This window comes from Pleurodeles waltl, chromosome 12 (genome assembly GCF_031143425.1).
Source record: "Pleurodeles waltl isolate 20211129_DDA chromosome 12, aPleWal1.hap1.20221129, whole genome shotgun sequence".
In the NCBI taxonomy this organism is placed as follows: domain Eukaryota; kingdom Metazoa; phylum Chordata; class Amphibia; order Caudata; family Salamandridae; genus Pleurodeles; species Pleurodeles waltl.
In genome coordinates, this window is record NC_090451.1 from 216,826,699 (window position 1) to 216,839,153 (window position 12,455).

General features: G+C 45.5%; 1 protein-coding gene and 1 long non-coding RNA gene across 3 annotated transcripts in view; one reads left to right on the plus strand and one right to left on the minus strand.

The window, feature by feature from the left end:
* The window catches only part of LOC138268595 (uncharacterized), a 227,632-nt gene that overhangs the window by 166,440 nt on the left and 48,737 nt on the right, over window positions 1–12,455 (minus strand). The gene's annotated exons all lie outside the window — the stretch shown is intronic.
* The window catches only part of DEF8 (differentially expressed in FDCP 8 homolog), a 155,313-nt gene that overhangs the window by 96,493 nt on the left and 46,365 nt on the right, over window positions 1–12,455 (plus strand). Inside the window, exon 10 of one of the 2 annotated variants that reach the window (XM_069218410.1) lies at window positions 4,010–4,448. The exons of the other annotated variant lie outside the window; for it this stretch is intronic. Coding sequence (XP_069074511.1) covers window positions 4,010–4,123 — 114 coding nt within the window. The 3' untranslated portion in view covers window positions 4,124–4,448. Of the gene's footprint in view, window positions 1–4,009; window positions 4,449–12,455 lie in introns of those variants that run through there. 2 annotated transcript variants of the gene reach the window in all.

A 12,455-nucleotide genomic window follows, 5' to 3' on the forward strand; every position in this document is an offset into this window, starting at 1 on the left:
CCAGGAACAAAGCGCCTGGCACTGACGGTCTCCCTTCGGAGTATTATAAAGCCTATTTACCCAGTTTGAAATCTCATCTGCTAGGAGTGTTCCAAGAGGCGTGGACTACAGAAAGCTTGCCCACATCTCAAAGGGAGGCTCTGATAGTAGTACTCCCTAAACAGGGTCGAGACCACACAGATGTGAAATCTTATAGACCACTATCGCTGCTGAACACAGACTGCAAAATATTAGGCAAAATATTGGCCAACAGGTTGGCCCCCCTCATGCACTTACTGATACATGCAGATCAGAGTGGCTTCATTCCCAAACGTAACACCTTCCTGAATATTCGAAGATTGCTGGGCATAATAGGAGACACCCCCAAGAATGCACAGGAGGAAATGGTGCTCTCATTAGACATAGAAAAGGCCTTTGATACGCTCGAGTGGGACTTTCTGTTGGCCACGATGGCCCGTATGGGAATAGGCCCTAACTATATCCGCTGGGTTCGGACATTGTACTCTAGCCCGAACGCGAGGGTGAAATCAGGCGGGGTGATTTCTGATAGTTTCCCGATCTCTAGGGGGACACGGCAGGGATGCCCCTTATCCCCGCTACTGTTTGCCATAGCAATGGAACCATTAGCGGCAAAAGTTCGCCTCATGGAGCATGAATGGGGAATTATTAGGAACGGGGTACATCACACGATTTCACTATATGCAGATGATGCGTTGATATATATCAGGAACGGCTGTGCAGTTATCCCATCTGTAATATCTTTACTGGCTGAATTCGGAGGCCTATCTGGCCTTGTGGTAAACTGGGAGAAGTCGTGTGTCTTTCCCCTGGTAAAAAGGGCTCCTAATAATCATGATCCCCCAGAGACAGGACATCTTAAGTGGTGCCCTACAACATTCAAATACTTAGGGATAAACATATATCATGCCACGGAAGACTTAAGAGATGGGAACCTGGGGAAGGCGCTAACATCTATAAAAGGCTCCCTACAATTCTGGAACAAGCTCCCTCTCTCGCCACCCGGCAAGGTGGCGATTGCTAATATGTTGATTCTACCTAGGCTTTTATATTACTTTGCGGCCCTACCGATAATTATTCCCAAAAGATTCTTCAGCAATCTAAACACAGCATTGCTGCAGCTCATTTGGGGAGGTAGCAGAGCGCGAGTGGCGCTACCCACACTACAATGTCCGCTGGACAATGGTGGCCTAGGAACCCCGAATTTTGAAAAATACTATGCAGCCGCACAACTTCAATGGGTCCAATATTGGATCCACAGACCAGAGCAAGCGGAACCTATGAGCCTAGAGCCTCGGCGGAACGGGACCCCCCTTTTAAATTGGCTGTCGACGAAGCCCCCCAAAGTGGCACTGGTCAACCCACTGCTTGCAGCTGCGTACGCGTGCTGGGCTAGATACGTGCAAAAAAGAGCGGATAAGCTCCCATACTCTCCACACGTACCGCTGAATTACCTGTTAGTGGGGAACGCAGCCAGAATGCAAGCTGCAAAGCAGTGGAACGAAGCAGGAATACTGACCGTAGGGGATTGATACGAAGACGGTAAACTAATGACGTTCGAGGCCCTTCAGGCCCTCACGGAGATAAATCCGGGACAGTTCCTGACATATCATGCCATATGTCACGAAATCAGGAAAATTTGGGGAATGGGCACCTCGGAACCAGAGATCTCCCCTGTGCTTCACCAGCTTCTACAACACAGCGATCAAACTAAAACAATATCCAATCTATACAGAATCCTCAACAAGACCCCTGTTACACAGACAGGGAAAACATGGGATAGATGGAACGCAGTACTCCCCACCCCGATCCCACTGGAAGACTGGCCTAAGGCCCTATCCCACATCAGAGGTGTGTCAAGGAATCCCAGATTTAGATATACCCAATTCAATTACACGCATCAAACATATCTTTCCCCAGCCAGAATAAAGCGCATGTTCCCTGATGCAGCATCAATGTGCCCCAGATGCAGATTGCCGTCAGCATCCTTTTTCCACATGGTATGGGATTGCCCGAATATACAAACGGCCTGGGCGGAGGTGGTAGAGGAGGTATCTGGGCTTACGGGACTGGCACTGGTAGCAGACCCCGGGTCCTGCCTGTTGGGACTTAGGAAGAGACCCAAAAAACAAAGACATTTACATAAATTTATAGACCTGGCCTTTTTAATGTATAAAAGGTTAATAGCAATGCATTGGAAAGCCTCTATGGCTCCCGATCTGAAATCCTGGCACTCTCTAATAACACGCTGGGCGCGTACTGAATATCAGGTACTAAAAAGAATGGTGCGTGAAGGGCGGCAACACACAGGTTGCTCTACATGGGAGGATATGGTAACAAAGCTGGAGGCCAAAAACGATGAAAAGCCTCCTTAAATTGGGGCGCGCGTATTCGCAACAACCACAGCATAAATTCACCTGCACCCCTCATCACGGGAACAGAATTCATAAGACACCCAGACAACACAGTGCACATGCATCACACCCGCCCATCTCTCTAGCAATAAATGCCCACTAAGACTATGTCACCACAGTGGTGGCGCGGCGCGGGGAGCAGAAAACCAGGGGAGCCACTCGCATACACTAACCTAGTTGATGCCCCTTCCCTCAGACACTCAGGGAACCCATGCACGTAAAGCAAGGTCCACACTGGTCTCCAACGAATGCCTATATAAAATAAACAGTGAAGGATAAATCTAGGGAGGGTGCAGCCAGGAATGATATTGCAAGACCAGAAGCGTTCCGTGAAGCGCATAGAGGGGTTGTGTGTATTTGTTTCAAGACTTAGATAATTAATCATCGTTTTGGTTTATCCTGTGGTTGCAAACTGAACAATTTGTATCATATTTCGAAATATAAAACCAATAAATATATTTAAAAAAAAAAAGTAAATGAAGGCAGGTTTCCAGACTCCAAGTTATTTTTGCCCACCAATAAGATGAATTTTGCACTCATTTACATGGACTAACCCACTACTATGTATTAACTCAAGAAACAAGGATGAATGAAATCAGGGACTTGCTCAAAGGAGACTCACTCGGGCACTGGTCAATGACTGGGTGTCATTAGATGTGTAAAATGAGAAAGCAGGTGCCTTTAGCGGGTTGGTTTTAGAATATCATGATTGTGTTATTGATAAATGTTTGGGTAGAGGAGAACTCCACAACTCGACCTTTGATCTAGTGAATGACAAAATAAAGATTCTTTCTGCCCAAATGTGAAGAGACAGACGTCAATGTCTTTTGATCATTCGGCTAGGTGTAGCTTTGTTCCAATGCTAAAATCCCAGGTTAGACTGAAGGGACCTAGAGCCAGAGTGGATCTTCATAGACCTGATAGAGGCTTACGAGTTGTGTTTCTGGGCCCTCATTTCCAAACAAGATGTACCTCAAAGTGGACTGCTATGAAGATTGACTGTCATCTCCGGTGTACACCATTGCATCCTACCATTGGTGAAGTTTAAAGCTTGCCTCCTAACTACCAGCAGCATAGCTAACTGAGTCTTCCCCTAGACTGCTTGCCAGTGAAGCTAGAAATCGAGCTTCTCTTCAAAATACCTTTGCTTAGTAAAATTACTCATTGTTTTTTTCCAAGCCTTCTTTTTCCTGGCTTTGCCGCACCCCTTCTTTGGGGATGAGCTTGCCATTCTATTCGATACATTAACGTCATTGAAGATCCAATAATGGAAGAGCTACTTATAAGACACCATCCAGGGTATCTAAATCATGGTTATCCTTGGTGAGGGGTAAAATCAGGTACCACATTTTGCAAGAAAACCTGCTTGGGGTGAAAGTGCGTCTCTTTGCTCGACCACCAGTAGCTGACCATGTTCGATAAAATACATAAAAGAGTAAAGAAGATGCTTCTGCGGTATTACTTAGAAATTTTCCCATAAATATTAGTGGTGGCCTGAAATCTGTGTCTGTTGGTCTTGTGGGCATTGCTTCAGGAGCGATGTCATCTTTGATGACAAGTTTTTCTTTTTTTCACAGATGCTCTGCTTTGATTGGCTCCTGGTTTCTGGCCACCCCATCTTTGTCCAAAATTCAGGCCAATTTAGGGATTCTTGTTCGGTTGCCATGGCTGCTGAATCCAGGGTCCCCTAACCATGAGAAGTTTCATTATAGAGAATGTTTGTGGACATGTTTCAGCTAAATTATCTGTATTACCATGCTTGTGATATATACCTTTTGTATGTTGACCACATTGCAATGTTATGTTTATTCTTTATTAATATAAGTTGTTGATAAAAGCCAAACCCCAACTCTGATTATCTGTCAAACAAAACTGCGGTGTTTACTACCAAACCAGTGTATTATGGTATCCAAGTAATACTAACTGCCTTTCAAGTGAGATTTACAACTTATTTTTATTAGTATTAACTTCCCACCTGTTGATTTGATATCTTGTTTGTGTTTTGTGTTACCATGAAGAAATTAAGTAAGTCAGACAGCAGTGCTTTCAGATATATTTCTGTTTACAATTGGTTATTCAAAAAAAGAAACTAAAGCAAGATAAGCTAATGCCTTACATTCTTAAAAAGGATATTTTTAAATTACACATGTAAGCAAAACCTTTTAGCAAGCAAATTCAGTGAGACAGATCCTGGATTACCCATAAGAAACCTGCTTACCTGAATGCAGCATCCTGTCTTCTAGCGTCCTCTTCTGTTGAGAACATTAATAATGTGCTAGGTACTATTTTGTAACATTAAATAATGTGTGCTGATCGCACTGATAATCAGGGATTCTATTTACTTTAATAAAAGGATGATGTTGAGCTCAAAGGACACCTAGCTGTACCACACTAACAGGAATGGGTAAGAGAAGTTCTTGAAAACCCGAATCTATCTGTTTGAGCACAAGCAACAAGGAATTGCCTGTAACAAACCAAATCACAGAACTCACACATTGATACCCTTCAGCAAATTCTAGAACAAGAAACAACACCAATAGAAAATCCTGAAACCAGGAAGGAAAAAAAAAAAGAAGTTATGCACTGTGCATCTGCTTGGCTACAAGGAATACAGGGCCAGATGTACGAAGCCTGTTTGCATTTCTTAACAGTCCGAATCGGTATTTCGGGCCGTTAAGAAATGCAAACTTGGCTTTTCTAATGTACAAAGCCCTTTAAGGAATCGCAAATTGCGATTTCTACCCTGTAGAAGTCGCAATTTGCGATTCCCATAATAGGAAATGTAAATAGGTATTTAATATTTGCATTTCATATCCTGAAGTACCATGCGTTTCCAAAATGCGATTTGGGCATTTTGGAAATGCAATTGCCACCAACTTCAAGTCGGTGGTAGCTAGGTGCAATTTAAAAAAAAAAAAAAAAAGCACCCCAAGGTGATTTTTAAAAAATTGCAATAGAGCACACACATGCCTCTTAGGCATATGTGTGCTCTAAAGGTACACCCCCATTTTTGGGGTGCACCAAGGTGGCCCTTTTTCCCATTGCCATCCCTAGTTTTGCATTTCCTTAATAGCGATTTCTTACTAAGAAATTGCTATTTAGGAAATGCAAAACCGACCCGTTGACTCAAATGCAATGGGATTTCCTAATCGGTATCTTTGTACATAGCATTTTAATTTCTTAAATAGCGATTTCTATGAATTTGGTATTTGAGAAATGCAAAATAGCATTTTTATACATCTGGCCCACAGTCTTTATTTATAAAGATTTTAATTGCGAGTATCAGACCTTAGGTTGACCATGCTTTAGATGATGTGAATGAATGGCTAGAAGATTTATAAAGCACATGGCTGTTCATGAACAGGATGATCCGGTGCTTGTAGGAAAAAGTCAGGGGAAAGAAGTGACAACAACCAAAGTAGTAGTAACAGAGATGGGATTTAGAGATCTCAGTGATAAGAGTAACATATTCCTTGAATTGGCAATGACCACTTCAAAAGTGTATTCTCGTGGTTGGGCATGTTTGATTTTTGGAATGACCAGCAAATTGACCTTCAAGGAGTGCAGGTGAGAAGGGTTTTAAGTGATAAAGAAGCTTTACAAATAGGCCAGAGCTTGTCCCTAAAGTGATTTATGGCAAAGTCAAGGAATATTGAAAATGCATCATGTATTAACCAATTGCCAGTGTAATAATATAAGATGAGTAGATGTTTGTGATTTTTGGTTCAGACTGAGCAGTAATCTAGGTGCAGCATTTTCAGTGTGGTAGAGTTTAAAGACAGATGTAGCCCAGAAGGCATACCTATAAAGAGTTACAGTAATCTAGCCCAGAGAAAATGAGTGCATAAAAGACCGCCCTGTGGCAAGAAGAGGGCAGAAACAGTCTTAATTTGTTGTAGCACAAGATAACCGATTGTCTAACAAGACGCTCAGATTCCAAGCAAAGAAATCAGGAGTCAGTGGGAATTCTAATTCAGGAGGCCACAAGTAAAGTTCCAGTCAAGTATTTACCAAAAAGTAGCAATTCTGTTTGGTTGGTGTGCAAACATGATGAGTTGGAGTTCATCCACTACAAGGTGGGCACCTATGGAGACATGGAAGAGTTTGAGTAAATTTGAAATCTTTCAAGTTTAAGAATCAATGTTGTGTCCTTCACATAAACACAGAGAGTAAAACTAAAAGTTTAGATCAGAGTGGCAAGAGTAGCGATAGGCTAAGGGCTGAACCCTGAAGCACACCACAGGGTAAACGTTTAAAGCAGTATTTATAAGGAGCTATAAATCCTGCCTGAGATCTACCTCACAAGAAAGAGGAGTGTCAGTTTTGTACATTGCCTGATATCAGTTAGTGGGCCAAGATGGAACGAGAGATCGTATCTAAAGCACGTGAGAGATCTACAAGAATTATTGCAGTATCTCTTCCAACGTTGATAACTCTACTAATGTTGTTGGTGGCTGAAGTTAAAATGGTTTCTATGTACAAAAAGTCTTGGAAGCCAGTCTGACAGACATTGAGAATATTGTATGCCTCAAGAAAGGCAACATTCTAATATTTTAGCCAGATAAGGGAGATTGGCCTGCAATTGGTCAAAGTAGCAGGATCAGTGGTTGACATGTTTAGTAAAGGAATTACTATAGCCGATTTCCAGTTGAGTTAAACCTGGACTGAATTAAGGAAACAATTTCAGAGAATGGTTAGAGGTTTAATGAGAACTGGGCCAATATCTTTTACTATTTTTATGGGACGGGTCAAGTGGAGATCCATAGGAGACAGTCTCTATTATTGCTCTGCTTAGAACTTCTGTCTGTGTTTTAAAATTGCTAAAGGTCCTGGAAATGCAAGTAGTAGACAGGGTGGGGAGTACATGCACCAGATTATCTTTAAAGGGAAGGGAGTCAAACTTTTTTTCAATATTCATCTGAAAAAATCATAATGATTTTTGCTTAATTGAGAGACAAAGTGTCTGTTATTTCTTGTTGCAGGATTACATCAGAATGATGCCGCCCTTAGGGTGGTGGGGGTGTCTTTCCAAACTATATTTTAACCTTAAAGGATGGCTAAAGGGAGGTTGACGCCTGAATCTTCCTTTAGCCATGTTTCCGTTGGAAACAGAAGTTTGGGCTGGAGATTTTATATAATATCCTGGACGTCTTGAGCATGCTTTAGCACTAATCAACTGTTTAGTAGAGCTTCAGCTAATGACGGGCCAGCAGAAGTTGCAATACTTGGTTACAAAACTGTGAACCAGCAGGTCTGTCTGAGATTTTAGTATAGGGCACTGTTTCCAATTTGCAGAAAGTCACATGATGCTATCGCAGGTCTTACCATGCCTGAAAAAGCCCATCGCTAAACAGTGTGCAGAGGGGTTTACCTTTTGTGCGACTTTGGTAATGCATAATTTGAAACTACAGCAAAGTGGGATTGTTTGATAGAGAGCATGCTCATAAGACCATAGCATCTGACAAGGACGATAAAATTCTCATTTATGTATTTCGAGACATAGTAATAAAAATAAAGGGTAAGAAAAACAATATATAGACATATATAAGAATTTGAAGTCGAGGACAAACAGATATATATTGATTGAATCTGAGGTTATCCTTGGAAATAATCCCATAGCATCTAAAGAAGAGTTTGTGCGGATTGCAGAGGATATAGAATTCTGTATTTTTGTGGCACTTACTTGAAACCACCCAGAAATGGTTCTAGGAACAAGCATTCAGAACTTCAAATGGAGCCACTACCCCAAGGTGGTGGGTCTTTGTGCCAGGTATGGTGAAGAAATGAGGTGCCAAGCATTGTGTGTGATGCAACCAATTTTTAATATGTTTCTTGCTTCAATGGGAAGCCCCTTGGAAGGAGCGAGAACTGGAGTGCAGCTCTTGTTTCTTGGGTCGCTGCCATATGTATAGTAGCTTACAATGAGACCAGTGTAGTTCAGGAAGGAACTCATCACAAGACCAATGTTTGCATCACCATTTTGAAGTCTGATGCCACTCTAAAAGTTTTAGCCCCTATTTTAGAATTGTAGCTGGTACTGAGCAGTTTGTTAATGTGTTATAAGGGGTGTACTGTACGGTGGGGAGAGTAGTAGCAATTCACTCTCAAGAAGATTTAGTTTAGAGGGTGAAAAGATACCCGGGAAAGATAACAGGAAAATATCCTCCGGGGAAGTGACATTAATGCATAGATAATTATCATCAGCATAAGGATAATATATGTTTGACTATTTGTGCAGTGTGGCCCTGGTGTCAAGTAGAAATGAAAGTGAATTGGAGCTAGAACTAAGCCTTATGCAACTCCCTGGCCTAGGGGTGAAGAGCCAGAAGGATTATTGCTACGTTTTTTTGGAGGGATCGATTTTCTGGGTATGAGGAAAACCACTTGTGGACCACACATGTATTCTCAGTGTGTTCAGTAGAGGGTTATAGTTGACCTTGTCAAAGGCCGACAGGTCAGTTTAAACTTCTCAAAAGAACATTTCAATCTAACTGCTGCAGGGGTGCATTCCTAGGCTAATTCTCAGTGTAACAGAAATACCATCCAACCACAGTAGACTGGCAGAAGGCTGGTTCAGCGATACATATTCAGCTTACTCTTTGTAGATCCACAGGCTTCTTGGCCATTTGAGAGGCGATAGAGGCCTAGACACATTGATAGATATGTTGACCAATAGCACAGGGTCTTGCGCCAGTGAAGGATTCTGGGTTGGAGCAGTGATTACCAACTCAGCTTGCCAGGTTAGGGACCAGTAATCTGCAGAAACCCGACAATTCAGCCTGGTCCCTGCTTCCAGGGCAGAGCTTTCCAACTGTTGGTGGGGGTGCCCTTCAAAAGAAACAATGCTGAAATTAAGTTGAGAGATTGTGAACGAGGCCAGTTAGATGACGCCACTGTGAAGTATTGGGTGAGACCGGCACCACTGGCCCGTGGGCAGGGCTCAGAGACTCAGATGTGTCCCCTGCACAAGTGACTGTACCTCAATTGGAAGTGTCATTGTAACTCAATACAGTGGGTTCAGAAGGAATCCTTCTAGCAAAGTATCGAGGTGCTGGCAGGAGCCAAGCACCATTGCAGTAGGAACATACAAAAGAAGACTTACAAGCACCATGAAGAGATTGCGTCTGCGAGAGGGCTTCTGATGGATACAACTACCTGTGGATTCCTCACCTCATGAATACTCCCATGGCGTCAGCATTCTACGGAAATCTTCTTACTAGTCTCTGCACGTCGACGAGGACGTCACTGTCTCGCACGCGACGCCGTCTGACGTCATACAGGCAATAAGAGGTCCTCGACGACGTGCGGACGTCAGTTCCCTTTTTTCCGTGCATTCGAAACAGTTATCTTCGAGGGAGCAACTGTTACTCTTGCGGTTACAGTGTATATCTTGCTGCGTACTCTTTCTCTGTGGAAATAATGTCGCAGAGAAAGTCTGGATTTAAGCCTTGTCGTGAGTGTGGAGGCAAGATGTCGGTGACGGATCCTCATTCCGATTGCCTTTGGTGTTTGAGCTCCGACCACGACGTCTCGACTTGTGATTCGTGTCAGCACATGAATCCGAAGGCCATTAAAGAACGCGAGGCGAAGCTGTTTATGGCCAAGTCAAAGGAGAAGCATCACAAGAAAAAGTCTTCTCCAAGACATCGGCGTCATCGAGACTCCCGGCGCCGTAGAGAATCTCGGCGTCATTCAAGGGAGGCTCGTTCCAGGTCTCCGGATCGGCGCCGGAGGACATGGGAGGTCAGCCCCACGGTGACGCCGCATCCTTCGACGCCGTTGCTCTCTCCGACGTCTCCAACTTCGCCTGGACAGGCGTCGATGATTGAGGTATTGGAGCCTCAGGTGTTTTCTCCGGCGCAGACGCCGAGGCCGGCGTCGGGGTCGCCTCCGAGTCAGGCACCCCAGTATCCGGCTTTTCCCACCCCTGGAGCCGATAGTTCCGCATTCTTGAATGCGATGTATGCCATCTTCCAACAGATGGCTCCAGGGGGTGCTCCGGCTGGGCCTTTGGCCTTTTCTTTGGGTGATCCTGCGCCTCTTCGGCCGGCACCCTTTATGCCCTTTCTCCCGTTTGGGAACGTGGGCTCGGCGCCAGTGTCGGCGCCGGTGGCCGCTCCGATGACTTCGGAGGGATTGGCCCCAGGGATTTCCATCCCGTCGACGTCGAGATTTCGGCCTGTGACTCCGGTGGGTCCATCCGTTTCATCTGCTCTTCAGTCGGCGCCGAAGTTACCTGTGGCGCCGGATGCGGCGTCGGTGGCTTCGGAAGATCGGCGCCGATCTCTGACTTCGGCGGAGGTGTTGTCGACTCCGCGGATTGAGCAACGACTGCATTCAAGGAGGCGTGCTCTCCGGGTACTAGAGGAGCAGGAGTACCAACGAGCCCTAGAGGAAGGAGAGCTAGAGGACTCGGGTGATGGGCTGCGTGGACTGGAGTCGGCCAGTGGGCTGGACACTTCCCCTGAGTGGGACCTTTCGTCCCCGGGGGAATATACCGAGGAAGCTGCTTCCTTTCATACAGTGGTACGGAAGGCAGCTAGTTTTTTGGACCTGCCTTTGCCGGTGGTGGAGGCGAAACAAAACCTTTTGACAGAGGTGTTGCATCCGGCCTCAGCCGCGGCGGAGCCTCTATTACCTTTTAATGACGCTCTGCTGGATCCGGTTTTAGAGGTGTGGAAGAAGCCGGCATCTTCCCCAGCAGTTCACAGAGCCGTGGCCAGGAGGTATCGGACGGCTCCAACTGATCCTGGTTTCCTATCTAGGCACCCTACGCCGGAGAGCTTGGTTGTGCAGGCCTCCTGTTCGTCCAAATCAGCGCCTGGTTCTTTCCCGACGGTGCCTGGGGACAGAGACTCAAAAAAGCTAGAGGCGCAGTCGAAGAAGATTTTTTCGTCCTGCAGTCTGGCATTAAAAGCCACTAATGCGACCTGTATCCTGGGGAGGTATATTCATGCTCTGATGGATGACATCTCCTCTTCGTTTACAGAGCTTCCCCAGGGTCTTTTGGATCTTGTCTCTGATGCCCAGGCTGCTGCGACCCAAATTATCCAGACGGGACTGGATACCACCGACTCGGTAGCCAGAGCAATGGGCACAACTGTGGTGGAAAGGAGACAGGCCTGGCTACGTAACTCGGGCTTTTCGGCAGATGTACAGTCCACATTGTTGGATCTCCCGTTTGATGGGGACAAACTGTTTGGGGCTAAGGCTGATTCGGCCTTGGAACGTTTTAAGGAGAGCAGGGCCACGGCTAAGTCGTTGGGACTCCAAGCTCCTTCTTCCACGGCCTCTTCCAGATTCTTCAGGAGGTTTCGTGGATTTGGGCGTGGCTCTTCCTCCTCTTCCTTTCGGGGAAGATATCAGCAACCTGCCTCTTCCCACCCCTATAGATCTTTTAGGGGGAGGGGTAGGGTCCGCACCAGGGGAGCCTCTCAGCAGCACTCTGCCTCTTCCTCATCCTCTGGCGGGGTGCAGCAGGGGAAGCAGCCTTAGGCTTCCACCATTTCCCACTCACTCCTCTCCTGTAGGGGGAAGATTACAGCATTTTCTCACCAAATGGGAGACTGTTACGTCGGACACTTGGGTTCTCAGTGTTGTGGGAAAAGGCTACACCCTTCCCTTTCGGGAGTTTCCGCCCCTCATCCCGCCCCGCCCTTCGTATTGTTCACAAGAACAACTCCTGTTGCTAGAACAGGAGGTGGAAGTCCTCCTTTTAAAGGGCGCGGTGGAGTTGGTCCCGGAGCAGGAAAGGGGTCAAGGAGTTTACTCAAGGTATTTCCTGATTCCCAAGAAGGATGGTCGTTTGAGACCAATTCTGGACCTGAGGATCTTGAATTGGTTCCTCAAGCAGGAAAAGTTCAAGATGCTGACCCTAGCACAGGTGCTTTTGGCGTTGAACATGGAAGACTGGATGGTGTCTGTCGACTTGCAGGATGCTTACTTTCATATCCCGATACTCAAGTCACACAGGAAGTATCTCCGGTTTGTGGTGGGATCGCAACACTACCAGTTTGCGGTCCT